General features: G+C 41.8%; 1 protein-coding gene across 1 annotated transcript in view; it reads right to left on the bottom strand.

Moving 5' to 3' along the window:
* Positions 1 to 14243, bottom strand: part of LOC126024807 (paralemmin-2) — a 327444-nt gene extending 313201 nt beyond the window's left edge. Inside the window, exon 1 of the mRNA XM_049785259.1 lies at positions 13824 to 14243. Within this exon, the coding sequence (XP_049641216.1) occupies positions 13824 to 13828 (5 nt within the window). The 5' untranslated portion in view covers positions 13829 to 14243. The remainder of the gene's footprint in view (positions 1 to 13823) is intronic.
* Between the last annotated feature and the right edge of the window lie 531 nt (positions 14244 to 14774).

Below are 14774 nucleotides of genomic sequence, written 5' to 3'. Positions count from 1 at the left end.
CAAACTTTTCTCATTAGCAAAATACTTAGCACACTTTGTTATGATTATGTACTCAATTATGCTTTGTTTGAGAACCATATCCAGTGGTGGTCAGGGCCAGTCATGGTGATTCTTGGAGACTATTTGGTTCGATCTCTGGATTCCTACAAGCAAAGCATTTGATCTGGCTCTTTGAACTATCTCTCTGGCCCTTTTAGAAAATTATGTTTACTTCTCACTAGATTGTGTGGCCTCTATAAAGTCATCTTTGTGTCATTAACAAATGCTACAGTCAAGGAGTAGTGATACATAAGCAGCAAGTATCTGTATTACCTTCTCCCAAATACACACACACACACACACACACACACACAATCAGTAGTATACATGATTTTTTAAGTAATAACTAAATACAAGACATTTTTATTCCAAGAATATGAGTTCAAAAATCTTTGAGACTTTTTTTTTCTAAACATGCCTTTATCTCTACCACAACTTATTCATTGTTTTTGTTGTTGGTTTTTTTTCTTTTTGAGTTTTGTTGTGGGAGGTCACACCCAGCAATACTCAGTGTTTATTCCTGGCTCTGAGCTCAGGAGACCTTAAGAGGTGCTAAGAATAAAATTCCAAAGCCAGGCAAGCACTTTACCTGCTGTACTGTCTCTCCAGCCATCCAATAGCGGGTTTGAGCAGAATTACATCTCTTTGAAAATGGGTGATAATGTGAAGCTTTCAAAATGCCTGATTCCATGTGCCTAATTATTACTTTTGAAAGAAAATATTTACAATAGATAAGTAACAGTAAATATGTATATTATAAGAAAAATAATACAAGAAATAGATGAATGGTTCAGAGAAATATTACAGCAGACAGGCTTTTTGTCTTGCACAGAGCCAACCTGAGTTTGATCCCTGGCTTCAATATGGAACTCCTGAACACTGCTGGGAAGTAGGGACAGAGAAAGGAAGGAAAGGGGGGAAGAAAGGAGAAAGGGAGGAGAAAGAAAAGGAAGAAGGAAAGAAGAAAAGAGAAAGAAAGAAAGAAAGAAAGAAAGAAAGAAAGAAAGAAAGAAAGAAAGAAAGAAAGAAAGAAAGAAAGAAAGAAAGAAAGAAAGAAAGAAAGAAAGAAAGAAAGAAAGAAAGAAAGAAAGAAAGAAAGAAAGAAAGAAAGAAAGGAGGGAGGGAGGGAGGGAGGGAGGGAGGGAGGGAGGGAGGGAGGGAGGGAGGGAGGGAGGGAGGGAAGAAGGGAGGGAGGGAGGGAAGAAGGGATGTTTTAGATAAAATATAGAAGGGATTTTTAGATGAAATATGCATATACTCAAAGAAATTAAAGCATGAGTTCTCTCAAAGATAATGTGAATTAAGATGGCACAGTCATAAAATAATTTGAAGATAACAATTAAACTTATGTAGAAATAAAAGCTACTTAATAATAAGTAAGAACTAAGTAAAAACAGTGAGAAAGAAGCAGAGAGTAGATAACTATGGATTTATATAAGTCACAGAGCCAACAACACTGTAAGCAGGAGACCCAAACTATAATAACCAAACTTAAAAATATGCCTTTCAAAAGAGACATGCTGGGAGTGGGGAGGAACTGGAAACACTGGAAGAAGGAAGTTGACACTGGCAGTGGGATTGGTATGGGAACATTGTATGCCTGAAACTCTACTATGAGTAACTTTGTTTTTGTTTTGTTTTGTTTTTTTGGGGGGCCACACCAGGGGACACTCAGGAGTTATTTCTGGTTATGCGCTCAAAAATTGCTCCTGGCTTGTGGGACCATATGAGACCCGGGGGGATAGAACTGCAGTTCGTCCTAAGTTAGCTTGTGCAAGGCAAACAAACACCCTATCACTTGAAAAATATATATTATGTAATTTAAAAACTAACCAAATTAACATTTTAAAAATTGCCTAGAGCTGCATTTTTCACTGAGCTTATGGCACCTGTGGATCCCATAATATTTCAAGGAATTGGGGACTCAGGATGTAATATTAGTTGTCAACTAGTAGAAAGGGGGAGGCCCAGGAAAGAAATAGGCTAGAAGGAGACAATAATCGAAAAAAGGCTGAGAAACATCACCTAAAGAGTAAATTTTAAAATAAAATAAAATCAGGAAAAGGTAAAGCAATTCTAAAAATTTATACAGGATGGTAATTAATAATTGTAGCTGTAGTAGATGGCAGAACAAAATCATGCTTTATTTTTGTTTGGGGACAACACCCAGCTGTACTAAGAGCTTACTCTAGGTTCTGCACTCAGACGTCATACTGACAGGCTCAGGAAGTCATATAGGATGCCAAGGTTTGAACATGGGTCAGCCACGTGCAAGGCAAGCTTGTACTATATCTCTAGTCCCAGAATAATAAATAAAATTTTAATTGAAATCCATGAGGAAAATATTTTTACCAAATAAAGAAAAATATGCATCTTCAGATTAAAGAAACATTTTCTAGGAAGCTCACACAATGTCTTGCATGAGAAATATCACAGAAAATGTAATAATTTTTTTTCATGTTTAAAAATAATTCTATCAGCACCAAGAAAAAAAAAACACAAAACTGCAAGAATGGAAAAGAGAGAAGGGGGAATGATTAGATTAGACTTGAATTTTTGTTTTTGTTTTTGTTTTTGAGTCACATCCGGCAATGCTCAGGGGTTACTCCTGGCTCTATGCTCAGAAATCGCTCCTGGCAAGCTCGGGGGACCACATGGGATGCAGGGATTCGAACCACCAACCTTCTGCATGCAAGGCAAACACCTTACCTCCATGCTATCTTTCCAGCCCTAGACTTGAATTTTTTCAAGAACAGCAGTCAATTTCAGAATAGAATGAACAATGTTTTGTAGATGAGCAGAACATAATTCTGTAATTTTACACACAGGATGCCTGTTTGTTCATAGAAATTTGTTCAGGATACTTGTTTGTTCATAAAAAAAATTAATGAATGTCCTTGGGGCCTGTTGAAAATAAAAGCGTCCAACTCCACACTAATCAACACAAAATGTCTGGGAAAGAGAATGCCATTGATGAAAGAACTGGTGCAATGATTCCATTTGGCACAATATTAACACCAAGTCATAAAGTGTGGCCCTGTCTTAGGACCTTGTCACTGCTGCTTCCAAATGGCTCTTCTCCTCATCCACTTCAAGTAAGTACCTTTTTACATAACCACCTCACTAACCTGTTTCCTGATTTTTCTAAGATGGGATGCATTGGTGGCGAGAATGTTGTACTGGTGAAGGGGGGGGGGGGTGTTCTTTTTGTGACTAAAACCCAACAACAGTCATGTTTGTAATCACAGTGTTTAAATTAAGAAAAAAATAAATAAAAATAAAAAAGAAATTAATCCTAGAAGGTTCTGTGGGTCAGATTCAGGGATGAAAAAAAAGTTTTCCCACTTGACTATTACCCATGGTCTCCTAATAGGCTTTATTTTATTCTTAGCACTTAGCACTGCCTGACATGAATGTATATATGCATCATGTCTCCTCTATAAGATAGAAATTCCTTGAACAAAGGATCTTTGCAGTTTTGTAAGGATCTGTTTTCTCAGAGCTTACAATAGTACATAATACACAAATGACTGAGTTATATGTGAGAATTAGATTTTACAGTTCAAGATCTCAAACACTTACATAAAATTTTGAACATATGAAATGAAGAAATAGCACAAAAATTGAGGTATTTTCCCTTGCATCTGGCCAACCCCAATTGATTCCCAGCATCGCATGTCTGCTCAAACACCACTGGGAACAACTCATGAGCAGAGTCAAATGGTTTTAGAGAACAATAGTTTGTGGCCCCAAACCCTTTCTCCCTCCAAAAGAAAACATTTTGAAATGTAACACAAATAATATAAAAAAAATTGTAAGTAAAAAGCTAAGTGCCATACTTTTGCTTTCTCAATGATAAGAGTAAGGAATCAATTAAATCTAATTATTTTAAAACCTATTGATCACAGGCCAGAGAGATAGTCCCCTTGTTGAGGCACTTTCCTTGCATGTTAGTCATGACTTGTCATGTTAGTCAACTACATAATTCAATTTCTATCATCACATATAGTCCCTGAGTCCTGCCAGGAGTAATCCCTGAACACAGAGAGAAGAGGGAGGCTCAGAGAGATAGCACAGCGGTGTTTGCCTTGCAAGCAGCCGATCCAGGACCAAAGGTGGTTGGTTCGAATCCCGGTGTCCCATACGGTCCCCCGTGCCTGTCAGAGGCTATTTCTGAGCAGACAGTCAGGAGTAACCCCTGAGCACCACCGCGTGTGGCCCAAAAACCAAAAAAAGAAAAAAAAGAAAAAAAGAAAGAGAGAAGAGTAAGCCCTGAGCACAGCTAGTATTGTCCAAACTACCTCCCTATCAAAAATTAAACAAACAAAAAAAAAGGCAAAACTTTGTCAATGTTAAAAATTAATGAGATAGGGCCCGAAGAGATAGCACAGCGGCATTTGCCTTGCAAGCAGCCGATCCAGGACCAAAGGTGGTTGGTTCGAATCCCGGTGTCCCATATGGTCCCCGTGCCTGCCAGGAGCTATTTCTGAGCAGACAGCCAGGAATAACCCCAGAGCACCGCCGGGTGTGGCCCAAAAACCAAAAATTAATGAGATAGTTTAAATTTTACCTTTGTAAAAGTTATGTCTTCTGGACTCCGGTAGCTGTTCATATTTATAGTTCATTCCTACTATCTGAGAAACTAACCAGAAACCAAAATGGGCCTCAATGAGTAAAAGCACAGACTGTGACCACTCATAGAGTGGTCAAACTCATCATAAATATATTATGTGGGCAGCACTTTGAAGGACTATTGGGAAATATAGTCACAAATGTCACTGGTGCTGATGTAAAGTAGACATCTCTGAGGCACTTTGACAGTGTCTAATAAAATGCACAATATTAATTTATCCAACAATTTCATTTTCAAGATGTATAGAGACATTCATATCCGCATTGCTTAAAACAGCAAGAAAAATTATACCTAGGGAAACAAATCTTAGAATCCATCAAATCTGTGTCTCCAGACTGATGAATCATATCCATCCAAAAATATGCATAAAATATATAAAATAATGTATTATATATTAACTGTAGAAAGAAAGCAGAGAATAGCATATAGGGCATTATTTTAACTGGTGTAAAAAGGAATGCTTAAAACTATATACAAACTCGGGCCCGGAGAGATAGCACAGCGGCGTTTGCCTTGCAAACAGCCTATCCAGGACCTAAGGTGGTTGGTTCGAATCCTGGTATCCCATATGGTCTTCCGTGCCTGCCAAGAGCTATTTCTGAGCAGACAGCCAGGAGTAACCCCTGAGCACCGATGGGTGTGGCCCAAAAACAAACAAACAAACAAACAAAAAAACTATATACAAACTCAAAAAAAAACTATATACAAACTCTAGCGTTCCAATTCTAGACCTCACATAGAATTTATTTGACAGAATAGTTCCAACCTGCTCATAGAATGATCTCTAGAAGCTTAAACTTGAGTGAAAGAATAAGGAAATGGGTAAATTTGTTTTATAAGCTTTTATCATATTTGAATTGTTAAAATTATATAGTACTTTTGTCAGAAAACTTAAAATGCTTAAATATACTTACTTGATGCCTGCAATGTACTGAACACATGAAATTTCAGACTCTGAGTAAATGACTTTACTCCTCTGCACATGCTTAACAGCAGAATGTTTCAAAATTACTCTATACCAGTCACATGAAGACTATACTATCAAAATCTTGAAGCTAGGATCAATAATGTTTTGTTTTGTTGTAGTTTGGTTTGGTTTGGGGGCCATACCAGAAGTGCTCAGGGGCTACTCCTGGCTCTGTCCTCAGAAATTATTCCTGGCAGATTCAGGGAACCATATGATATGTCAGGGATTAAGCCCAGGTGGGCTATGTGCAAAGAATGCTTCCTTCTCACTGTACTATCTCTCTAGCTCCAGGATTAATTATGTTTTGATCAAATTTATTTCTAGTACCTATCATAGTGCTTAGAACATACAAATAATGCAATAGGGGTCGAAGCAATAGCACAGTGGTAGGGCATTTGCCTTGCACATGGCCGACCAAGGAGAGACCCGGATTCAATCCTCAGCATCCTATATATAGTCTCCTGAGCCTGACAGGAGAGGCTTCTAAATGCAGAGCCATGAGTAACCCTTGAGCGTGGCCAGGTGTGGCCACCCCCAGGAAAAGAAATAATGCAATAAATGTTTTTTGTTTTTTGTTTTTGGGCCACACCCGGTGGTACTCAGGGGTTACTCCTGGCTGGCTGTTCAGAAATAGCTCCTGGCAGGCATGGGGGACCATATGGGACATTGGGATTCGAACCAACCACCTTAGGTCCTGGATCGGCTGCTTGCAAGGCAAATGCCGCTGTGCTATCTCTCCGGGCCCGCAATAAATGTTTTAATATATAAAGTAACCCCTGAGTTTGGTTGGGTGTGGTCCCCAAAAAATAATGCAATAAATATTTAATATATGGATGAATTATGAATAAATTATATATTAAGAATCAAAAGTTAGGCTCTAGGAACAATTCAAAAGACTGGAGCATTTGGCTTACTTGCACAAGGCCTGAGTTCAATCCTCTGTACACAAAACTCTCCAGATACCACCAGGGATAGCCCTATTAGCCCCCCAAATCTCTGAGCCCAATACTGAACCCATACTTCCAGACCTGGTATCACCAAGAATGGTCCTATATCTGGGCTGGAGAGGTAGCATACCGATAGGGCTTTTGCCTTACTTGCAGCAATCCCGGACAGACCTGGGTTTGATTCCTGGCATCCCATATGGTCCCCTGAGTATGCCAGGAAAGATTTCTGAGCAAAGAGTCAGGCATAACCCTTGAGCATTAGTGGGTGGGGCCCAAAAAACAAAAAAATAATAATGGTCCTATATCACCCAAACACCTGGGAGACATCATCCCAAAAATTAGAGAAAGTCATCTATGAGTCAATATTTCTATCACTTCTGTCCCGTTAAGAGCCTAGATTTTGGGAGGGGAGGGAAAAAAAGAGCCTAGATTTTTCTATTTGAAAACCAAACTTTTGAGGGATGGAGGATAGGACAGTGGGCAAGGTATTTACCTGACACGTGGCTGACCTGGGTTTGGTCCCTGAATCCAGGCATGATCCCTGAATACAAGACCAGAAGTAATCCCTGAATCCTGCCAAGTCTCATCAAAAATTGGGGGTGGGGGAAGGAAGGAAGGAAGGAAGGAAGGAAGGAAGGAAGGAAGGAAGGAAGGAAGGAAGGAAGGAAGGAAGGAAGGAAGGAAGGAAGGAAGGAAGGAAGGAAGGAAGGAAGGAAGGAAGGAGGAAGGAAGGAAGGAAGGAAGGAAGGAAGGAAGGAAGGAAGGAAGGAAGGAAGGAAGGAAGGAAGGAAGGAAGGAAGGAAGGAAGGAAGGAAGGAAGGAAGGGAGGAAGAAAGGGAGGGAGGGAAGGAAGGAGGGAGGGAAGGAGGGAGGGAGGGAGGGAGGGAGGGAGGGAGGGAGGGAGGGAGGGAGGGAGGGAGGGATGCAGCCAAAAAATGACCCAAATATGAGGGACCATATAGGATGCTGGCAATTGAATCTGGTTCAGCCATGTGCAAAGCAAGTGCCTTACCCTCTATACTAACTCTCTAGCCCCAAAGGAATGTCTTTTCTAAGTTTGATCATATTATTCAGATAGATCTGAAGCTGTCACCAGCATTATGAGAAGTTCAGTATTTGCATAGTTGGCAACCTATAGGTCTTATTTCAGATTAGTAACCAAGAGTATTGATGTTTTCCCACAAACACTCAATACTCAATCCAAAAAGGAGGGCAGCCAAGTATCTGCCATTGCTTGATACTGAATGCACCCATAAGAATGCTGACATTATAAAGAATGTGCTGCTACTGTCTTCTGATTTCAAGTAGTAGAGTGTAATAAGAGCTATCAATAGTAAAGTAAATTTCCTATTATCTATTTGATCTGTGCCTTGGAGATGGTGGTGGGAAGGGATAGTCCCAATCAGTGTTCATGGAATCTAATGGTTACTACCAGTAAAGCTAGTAATTAGACAGACAGTTCAATGCTAAAGCTTGACAACGCAGTGCTGCTCAGGAACAGTAATCCTCGGGACCACGGGAGCCAACTCATAATTGCACACACTACCAAGGCACACCTAGTGGGTGCTTGGGAGTCATCAGGGCCATACCAAATGGTACTTAAGATATCCAAGTCTGTGCCCAGTTATAGTCAGGATCTATGCAATGCTAGAGATCAAACTAGAGTGACTGAACATACAAGGTAAGTGTCTCTGGTCCCTGAGCTAATTCCTTAGCCTTCTGTATGCTCTGTAAATATTCAGTAAGGAAAATTTGAAAACTAATCAGTTTGGACCTTCTTAACTTACTAACAAATTTTTCTTAACTTAATGAAAAAGTACCTTATTCTGTTAAAATCAATAATGCATTCATTATTGGTTAAATCATAAACATAAAGTGTTATGTGACTGATTTAATTTTTCTTCAATTTCATCTTATTCAAAATGTATCAGATATTAGTATATAACAAACCATTGAGATTCGGATATGAAAACTATGCCAAGAGGCACATGAAAAAGTGGTCATTGTCATTAATAATTATGGAAATACAAATCAAAACAACAATAAGATCATCTCATGTCAGTGAGACTGGCACATATCAAAAAGTATAAAACAGGATCAGAGTGATTGTACAGTAGGATAGGTATTTGCTGTGCACGTGGCTGAACCAGATTCAATCTGCAGCCATCCATATGTTCCTTGAGTCAGTTGGAAGTTATTCCTAAATACAGAGTCAGGAGTCATCCCTGAGCCCTGCCGCCAGGTGTGCTCCTCCAAACACACACACACACACACACACACACACACACACACACACACACACACACAAAGTCTGCAACCTCTAGTATTGATGTGGTTGTGGTCAGGGGCAATTTCTGAGCACACAGCCAGGAGTAGCCCCTGAGCGTCACTGGGTGTGGCCCCCCAATAAATATAAATAAAAAAATATATTCAGAAAGAAAAATCCTAATTTTAATTTTTGTCATTTAAAAATACAAATAATTATCAACCCACACATTATCTTCATGGATCCCCATGGCCTCATTTTGGACCATCTTTTCCTCACCCCTGAATTCTTCCAGCATTCCAGTTCCTCCAACTTAGCAAGATCACTTCTGCCTCAGTGCCTTGACACATGCTGCTCTGTTAATTCAGAGTGCTTCTTCCCTCTAACCCTCACCTGGTCAACTTTAACTCATCTTTTAGATCTTACATTACATATCAAAATACATATCACATTACATATCTAACCACCCCTGCTCTCATCCCTGTGAGTCACAGCTCCAGATAGGGTCCTGTACTGCAGGAGCCATGTTGCAGTTGGTATGCAGGAGGTCCAGACTGAATTTTTGGTACCACATCATCACCCAAGCACCACCAGAAGTGAATCCCAAGACTGCTACTAAAGAAGCCCCTGTGTACTACTAAATATGACCAAATACTAAAAAAAAAAAAAAAAAAAAAAAAAAAAAAAAAGCAACAGCCCTGGTACTGACCTGGCACTTTGACAACCAGCAAACAGAAACAATTTGCTCTAAAAGCAGGTGTCCCTGCTTTACAACCAGTGAGATAAAATCAGAAGATGCTCCATAACACCCCGGCTTCAACATAGGATATATACAAAAACCTAGTCTGTAGACTGCAAGAACTGTGATTGAGTAGAACTTTTCCTAGGACCATAAAGAAAGACCTTAGGGTTGGACAACTAGTATGCCTGAGCCTGTAGTCAGTTTTATAACAGTATGTTTGTTTCAAAGGTAGAGACACCCTGTTTTATTAGGCTTTGGGTATTTTCTTTCTAATTTCCTCTACGTTTGCTGCGCCTATGCAGAAAAAAAAAAAACACTTTGTTTTTATTTTATTTGTATCTTCTAGATAGAGGCTCCCACCTTTTGTATAGAACCTTGGGACATGAATTATTTTGTTTTACCTCATATTTCTGCATCGTTGTCCAAATTGAGAAGGGGGGGGAGTAGATGGGGCGCAGTAGCCAAGGTGCATGGGTGGAGAAGAAAAGGTCAGAACTAAATACCCAAACCAAAGTCGACAACAATAGAATCAGGAGACCCAAACTATAACAATCTAAATGTTATAATGGACCTGTTACACTGGGTAGGCCAGGGGGCTAAGGGGCTAAGGTGAGGGATGAATAATGGGAACTTTGATGGAAGGAGGTCAACATTGGTGGTGGAAATGGCCCTAATTCCCTGTCACTATATGCCTGAAATACAAATATGAAGTACTTTTAATTCACAATGGTCTAAAAAAAATTAGGCAACATTAAAAAGGATTCTGAATGCACAATAGCAAAATTTAGTTCAAAATTGAATGTTCAATAAACCTCAGGTGTGCAGGGGTCAGAGAGATAGCACAGCGGCGTTTGCCTTGCAAGCAGCCTACCCAGGACCTAAGGTGGTTGGTTCAAATTCGTTCATCCCATATGGTCCCCCGTGCCTGCCAGGAGGTATTTCTGATCAGATAGCCAGGAGTAACCCCTGAGCACCACCGGGTGTGCCCCCCAAAAAATAAAAACAAAAACAAAAACAAAAAAACCTCAGGTGTGTCTGACAGCACTCTCCAGTGTTTCATTTCTAAGGAGAAAGGGGAATTACAAATGGAAAACATTGAAGAAGCCTAGATCTAACCTATATCCAATACCTGTTCTTTTTCTCTGTGTTCTTTTTCTTTTTTGGCATGCAGTGAACTTTGTATTTAAATATTCCACTTGTGTTAACTGCTTTAATGCCTATCTTTTCATTAAACTATGAACTCCAGATGATAAGATCAAAACATGGCTATTTTGTTGGCCATGTTAATCTCAATACATAAGCATTGGCTAAATGAAAAGTGACAAGATTTTGTTTCCTCTTTTAATTATTTGTCATAAGCAATTCTTGGAAGCATATTAAGTAGAATTGAAACCCTATCATTGAAATTCAAGATGCCTGTGCCTGGTATGAAATTTAGAGAAGGTTTAGATTGAGGAGAACTTGATTTGGTATGAGCTAAATTTCATTTAACACATAGGAGAAAAAAATAGGTAATTTTTAAAGTGGAAAAAAAGCTACTTGTCTTAAGAAAGCAAATTCATGTGGGGCAGAGAACACATAAACAAAAAGTTAAGCAGTTAACAAAAAAGTAAGGAAGAATTCTGGAAAGTAAAGCAGATATAGAAAAGCCTGGATCAGGTTTCATGAAAAGAGAGAAATTGATGGAGGCAGTAACATGGACCCTTTGGAGAGTGAGAAGGTTGTCACAAGAATTGTCAGGTGGAATGGGAGTATATGAGACTAACTGGATGCCAGTCACAATCAGTATAGGCCTTTTTATTCATTGGTTGAAAATATCTTTGAATGTAGCACTTCAGATTGATGTTTAGACCACTTGTTCTCCACCCCAGGGTGTGGTCTGATTCTTCCTAATAAATATCCCGGGTCTCAGAAAAATGTTCTCTTGCATTTCCAGACTTTCCTCAAGGAGCTGCCTTATTCTTAGGAGCGGAAGGCTTGCTTGTTGGAACTTCTGGATCTGTTTTACCCTCTTTAGTGTGTGTGGATTATTTCCTGCATCAACGTTTACTTCCAGACCCACATCTCTCCAGTGTTCTGGCTTTGGAGCTTGAGGCCTGATTCACAGGAACAGACCTATAATAAACTCTTAGCTAAAAGATAGCGAAAACATGGGAGAAAGATCTAAAGAAGTTACACACACTATATGTTCTTCTACAGTTAGTGAGCAAGCAAGTTCTAACTCTAAGAGCAATAAATTCTGTTAGAGTATTATTTAAAGGCATCAAAATGAAAGAGACTACCCCAACAAACAATCGAGGTATGACTTAACCCTCTACAAGGAAATAACTAGATCCCATTGAATGTCATACACAACAGTCTCCATGTCTAAGAAAATAAAGAATGAGTCGGAGTCTAAATTGCCTTGTTCCTGATCTGAATGCCCAATTGTTTATGATTGATTCTCCATACCTACAAGGTATCCTGAAAATAGTTGCTCTCAGTTGGGACATAGTGCTTCTTTATAAATTGCAGTGGGGTAAAATACTTTTATGTCAACTTGAGACCTAATAAAATATCAATAGAGAATGTGAAAGCTCACAGTAATAATAATAGATACAGGTACTATAATGTTACAGACATTTATTGAACTTAAGTTGTGACTGTCTTAAGAATTTTGTTTGCCCCTGAAGCAGAAATTATATAATGTGACTAGATTCTAAGCTAAGAAAAAATAATTTCACGTTTTAAACTGGTAAAAAAATCATCACAAAACTCCCAGGAAATAGCTATTATCTTTATCATTTTTATGAATCCTTTATTTTTTTTTTCCTGTAGGAATAGTGAGACCCAGAGAGATGGATGCCATTCAGCAAGAGGTAAAAGACTCAGGTCCTGACAACTGACTGCCGAGCCTTCATGATGATACTAGTACCTTAAATATACATATATCTCACAATTAACAGAGCCCTTAAGAGATGACGCGATAGAAATATTATCTGATCTCCCTACACTTAAAAGCAAAGGACATGTTGCCTTCGTTGTAGAAACAGGAATGTTGAGACTCAGAAACATTGTATGTGTGCGTGGAAAGGCACTGGCACCAGCCAAAGCAGAGAGAGGCTGGAATCTACAACTCCTCATTCCTCAAGGAGAAAAAAAAATGCCACAGTGTCTTTCACTTCTGCTTTAACAGCCTTTTTGGGAGATGATTAAGTTGCGTGCAAAACAATCAGATAGGCAGAGGGGATAAAAGCTGCCTTTAGGGTTTACTGAGTTTGGCATGAAGATCCCTGCAACCTGAAAACAGGACACTATCTCCAGGCTGAAATATGATTTCATCCAGCCTCAATGTCAGTGAGTAACCGTGGGAAGAGAAGCTGACCAAGTAAGTGAGCTGATTCTTGGAGCTGGCCACCGCTCCAGAGTAGCCCTGCAGAGACAGTGGCTAAAGAGCAAGGCAGGGATGCAGAGAACGGCAAGAAAAACCTTCCCCTGAACCCACCCATACCGGCCCCCTCCTCGTCCTGAATTGCCTGATCCGTCAACGCCCCTTTGGTCTTCATGCCCTCTTCTCTCAGCCCCTCTAGGGGCTGTGCCCAAAGTGCAAGCGCTGTCATTCAACCCCTAGCTGCTTGCTCGGACATTTGTCTCATTTCTTAATTACCCCGCAGGTACAAATAAATCCATTATTTGGTGCTTTCTGGTAGCCCGAGCACTGCAGCTCTGGCTCATGATGACCCACTACTTCATCATCCTTCCATCACACACTTCACACCCAACCACATTTGCTTCCGATCTGCAGTGACCCCCCCTCTTTTTTTTTTTTTTAACTGCAGTCCAATAATGCTGACATGCTTAGGAATTGGAAGTCATGGCTATTGAGGCCAACTCCTGGAGAAGAAGAAGCCCGAGCGTGTGACATGGCATGGCCAGAGAGGTGTAAAAAGATATCTTTCCTCATAAGCATCATTTTCCCCCCAGAGTCTCCCCGAGCTGGCTCTTCTGGCCAAGGTGGGGTGCAGCGGATCCAAACCACGCGAGCCGCATCTCCAACCCGGGGCCTCCCCGCAGCTCCTGCTGTAGCTCCAAGAAGAGATGGACACGGGCGCGTAGGCGGCCCGGACTGAAATCCAACACCCATCCCGGACCCAGGACCGCGGAGCCCGCTGGGCCTGTCGCCTTGGTCGCCATGGCAACTTGCCGAGCGCAGGGGAGAGCGTAGCGCGCGTGGTGCGGGGGATACTCACTCCATCGCGGGGCTCCGGGCGGCGGGGCGCGCTGCTGCTCCTGCCGCTGCTACTGCTGCAGCTGCTGCTGCTGCTGCTGCTGCTGCTGGGCTGCTCGCCTTTGCAGAGGCCGAGGTGGAGCCGGGAGCGTCTCTCTCTCTCCCCTCCACGTCCGCACCCACTCCTCCCCTTGAGGGTTGCAAGGGAACAAACGCTCGGGCTCGTTCCGCTCCCAGCCTGCGAATAAAACGGGAAGCAATTGGATAATGGTGCGCGCCGGGCGCTAGACAAGCCACTCACTCCACTTGGGTCTGGCGGGGAGGGAGCGCGCTGGCAGCTGCGCGCCTGGCAATGTGGACCGACACCAGCGCGAGTGCCCCCGGGCGCCCCAGGCGCCAGGTGCGCCCTCCAGCTCCCCCGGGACCAGCGGTGCCGCACCGAGACGTGGGGGGTCTGGGGAGGGGCGGGCGAGGGGGGCAGACGGGTGGTTGCAAGCCGAAAGCTGAGCCCAGAGGGCACCGGGAAACGACTGAGTCATTGGCAAGGTTGCAGTGCCGGCGACTAGCAAATTGCAGGCGAAAAGAAGCGAGTACTGCCCCCACCGGGCTGGCACAGGCTCGGGGTACGCCATGGCGCAGCCCAGCGGGCACCGGGCGGGCATCAGGCTGAGTTTCCCAAGGCAAACTCCAGCTGCGTCGCAGCTTTAGTTAATGCGGTCTTTCGTCACTTCGGAGGCCCCCATGCCCTTCTTGTCTCATCAGAGCCTGCGTATTCCCGTCCGCCAAGAAAATAAATTCTAACCTTTCTTTTCCTGGTTCCATTTTTGGAAACAATAGGGTAGAGTGAACGTGATTTCCCAAAGCACCTCTGCCACATCCCATAGGGAGCATCCTCTGGGGCATAGATTCCCTCCCAGTGTTTCTCTGAGACTCCACTATCTACTACTAGGGATTTCCCCGAAGAGGAAATTGG

Source organism: Suncus etruscus, chromosome 1 (genome assembly GCF_024139225.1).
Source record: "Suncus etruscus isolate mSunEtr1 chromosome 1, mSunEtr1.pri.cur, whole genome shotgun sequence".
Lineage (NCBI taxonomy): Eukaryota > Metazoa > Chordata > Mammalia > Eulipotyphla > Soricidae > Suncus > Suncus etruscus.
Note: the sequence above shows the minus strand (reverse complement) of the source record. Positions and strands in the feature narration are given on the sequence as shown.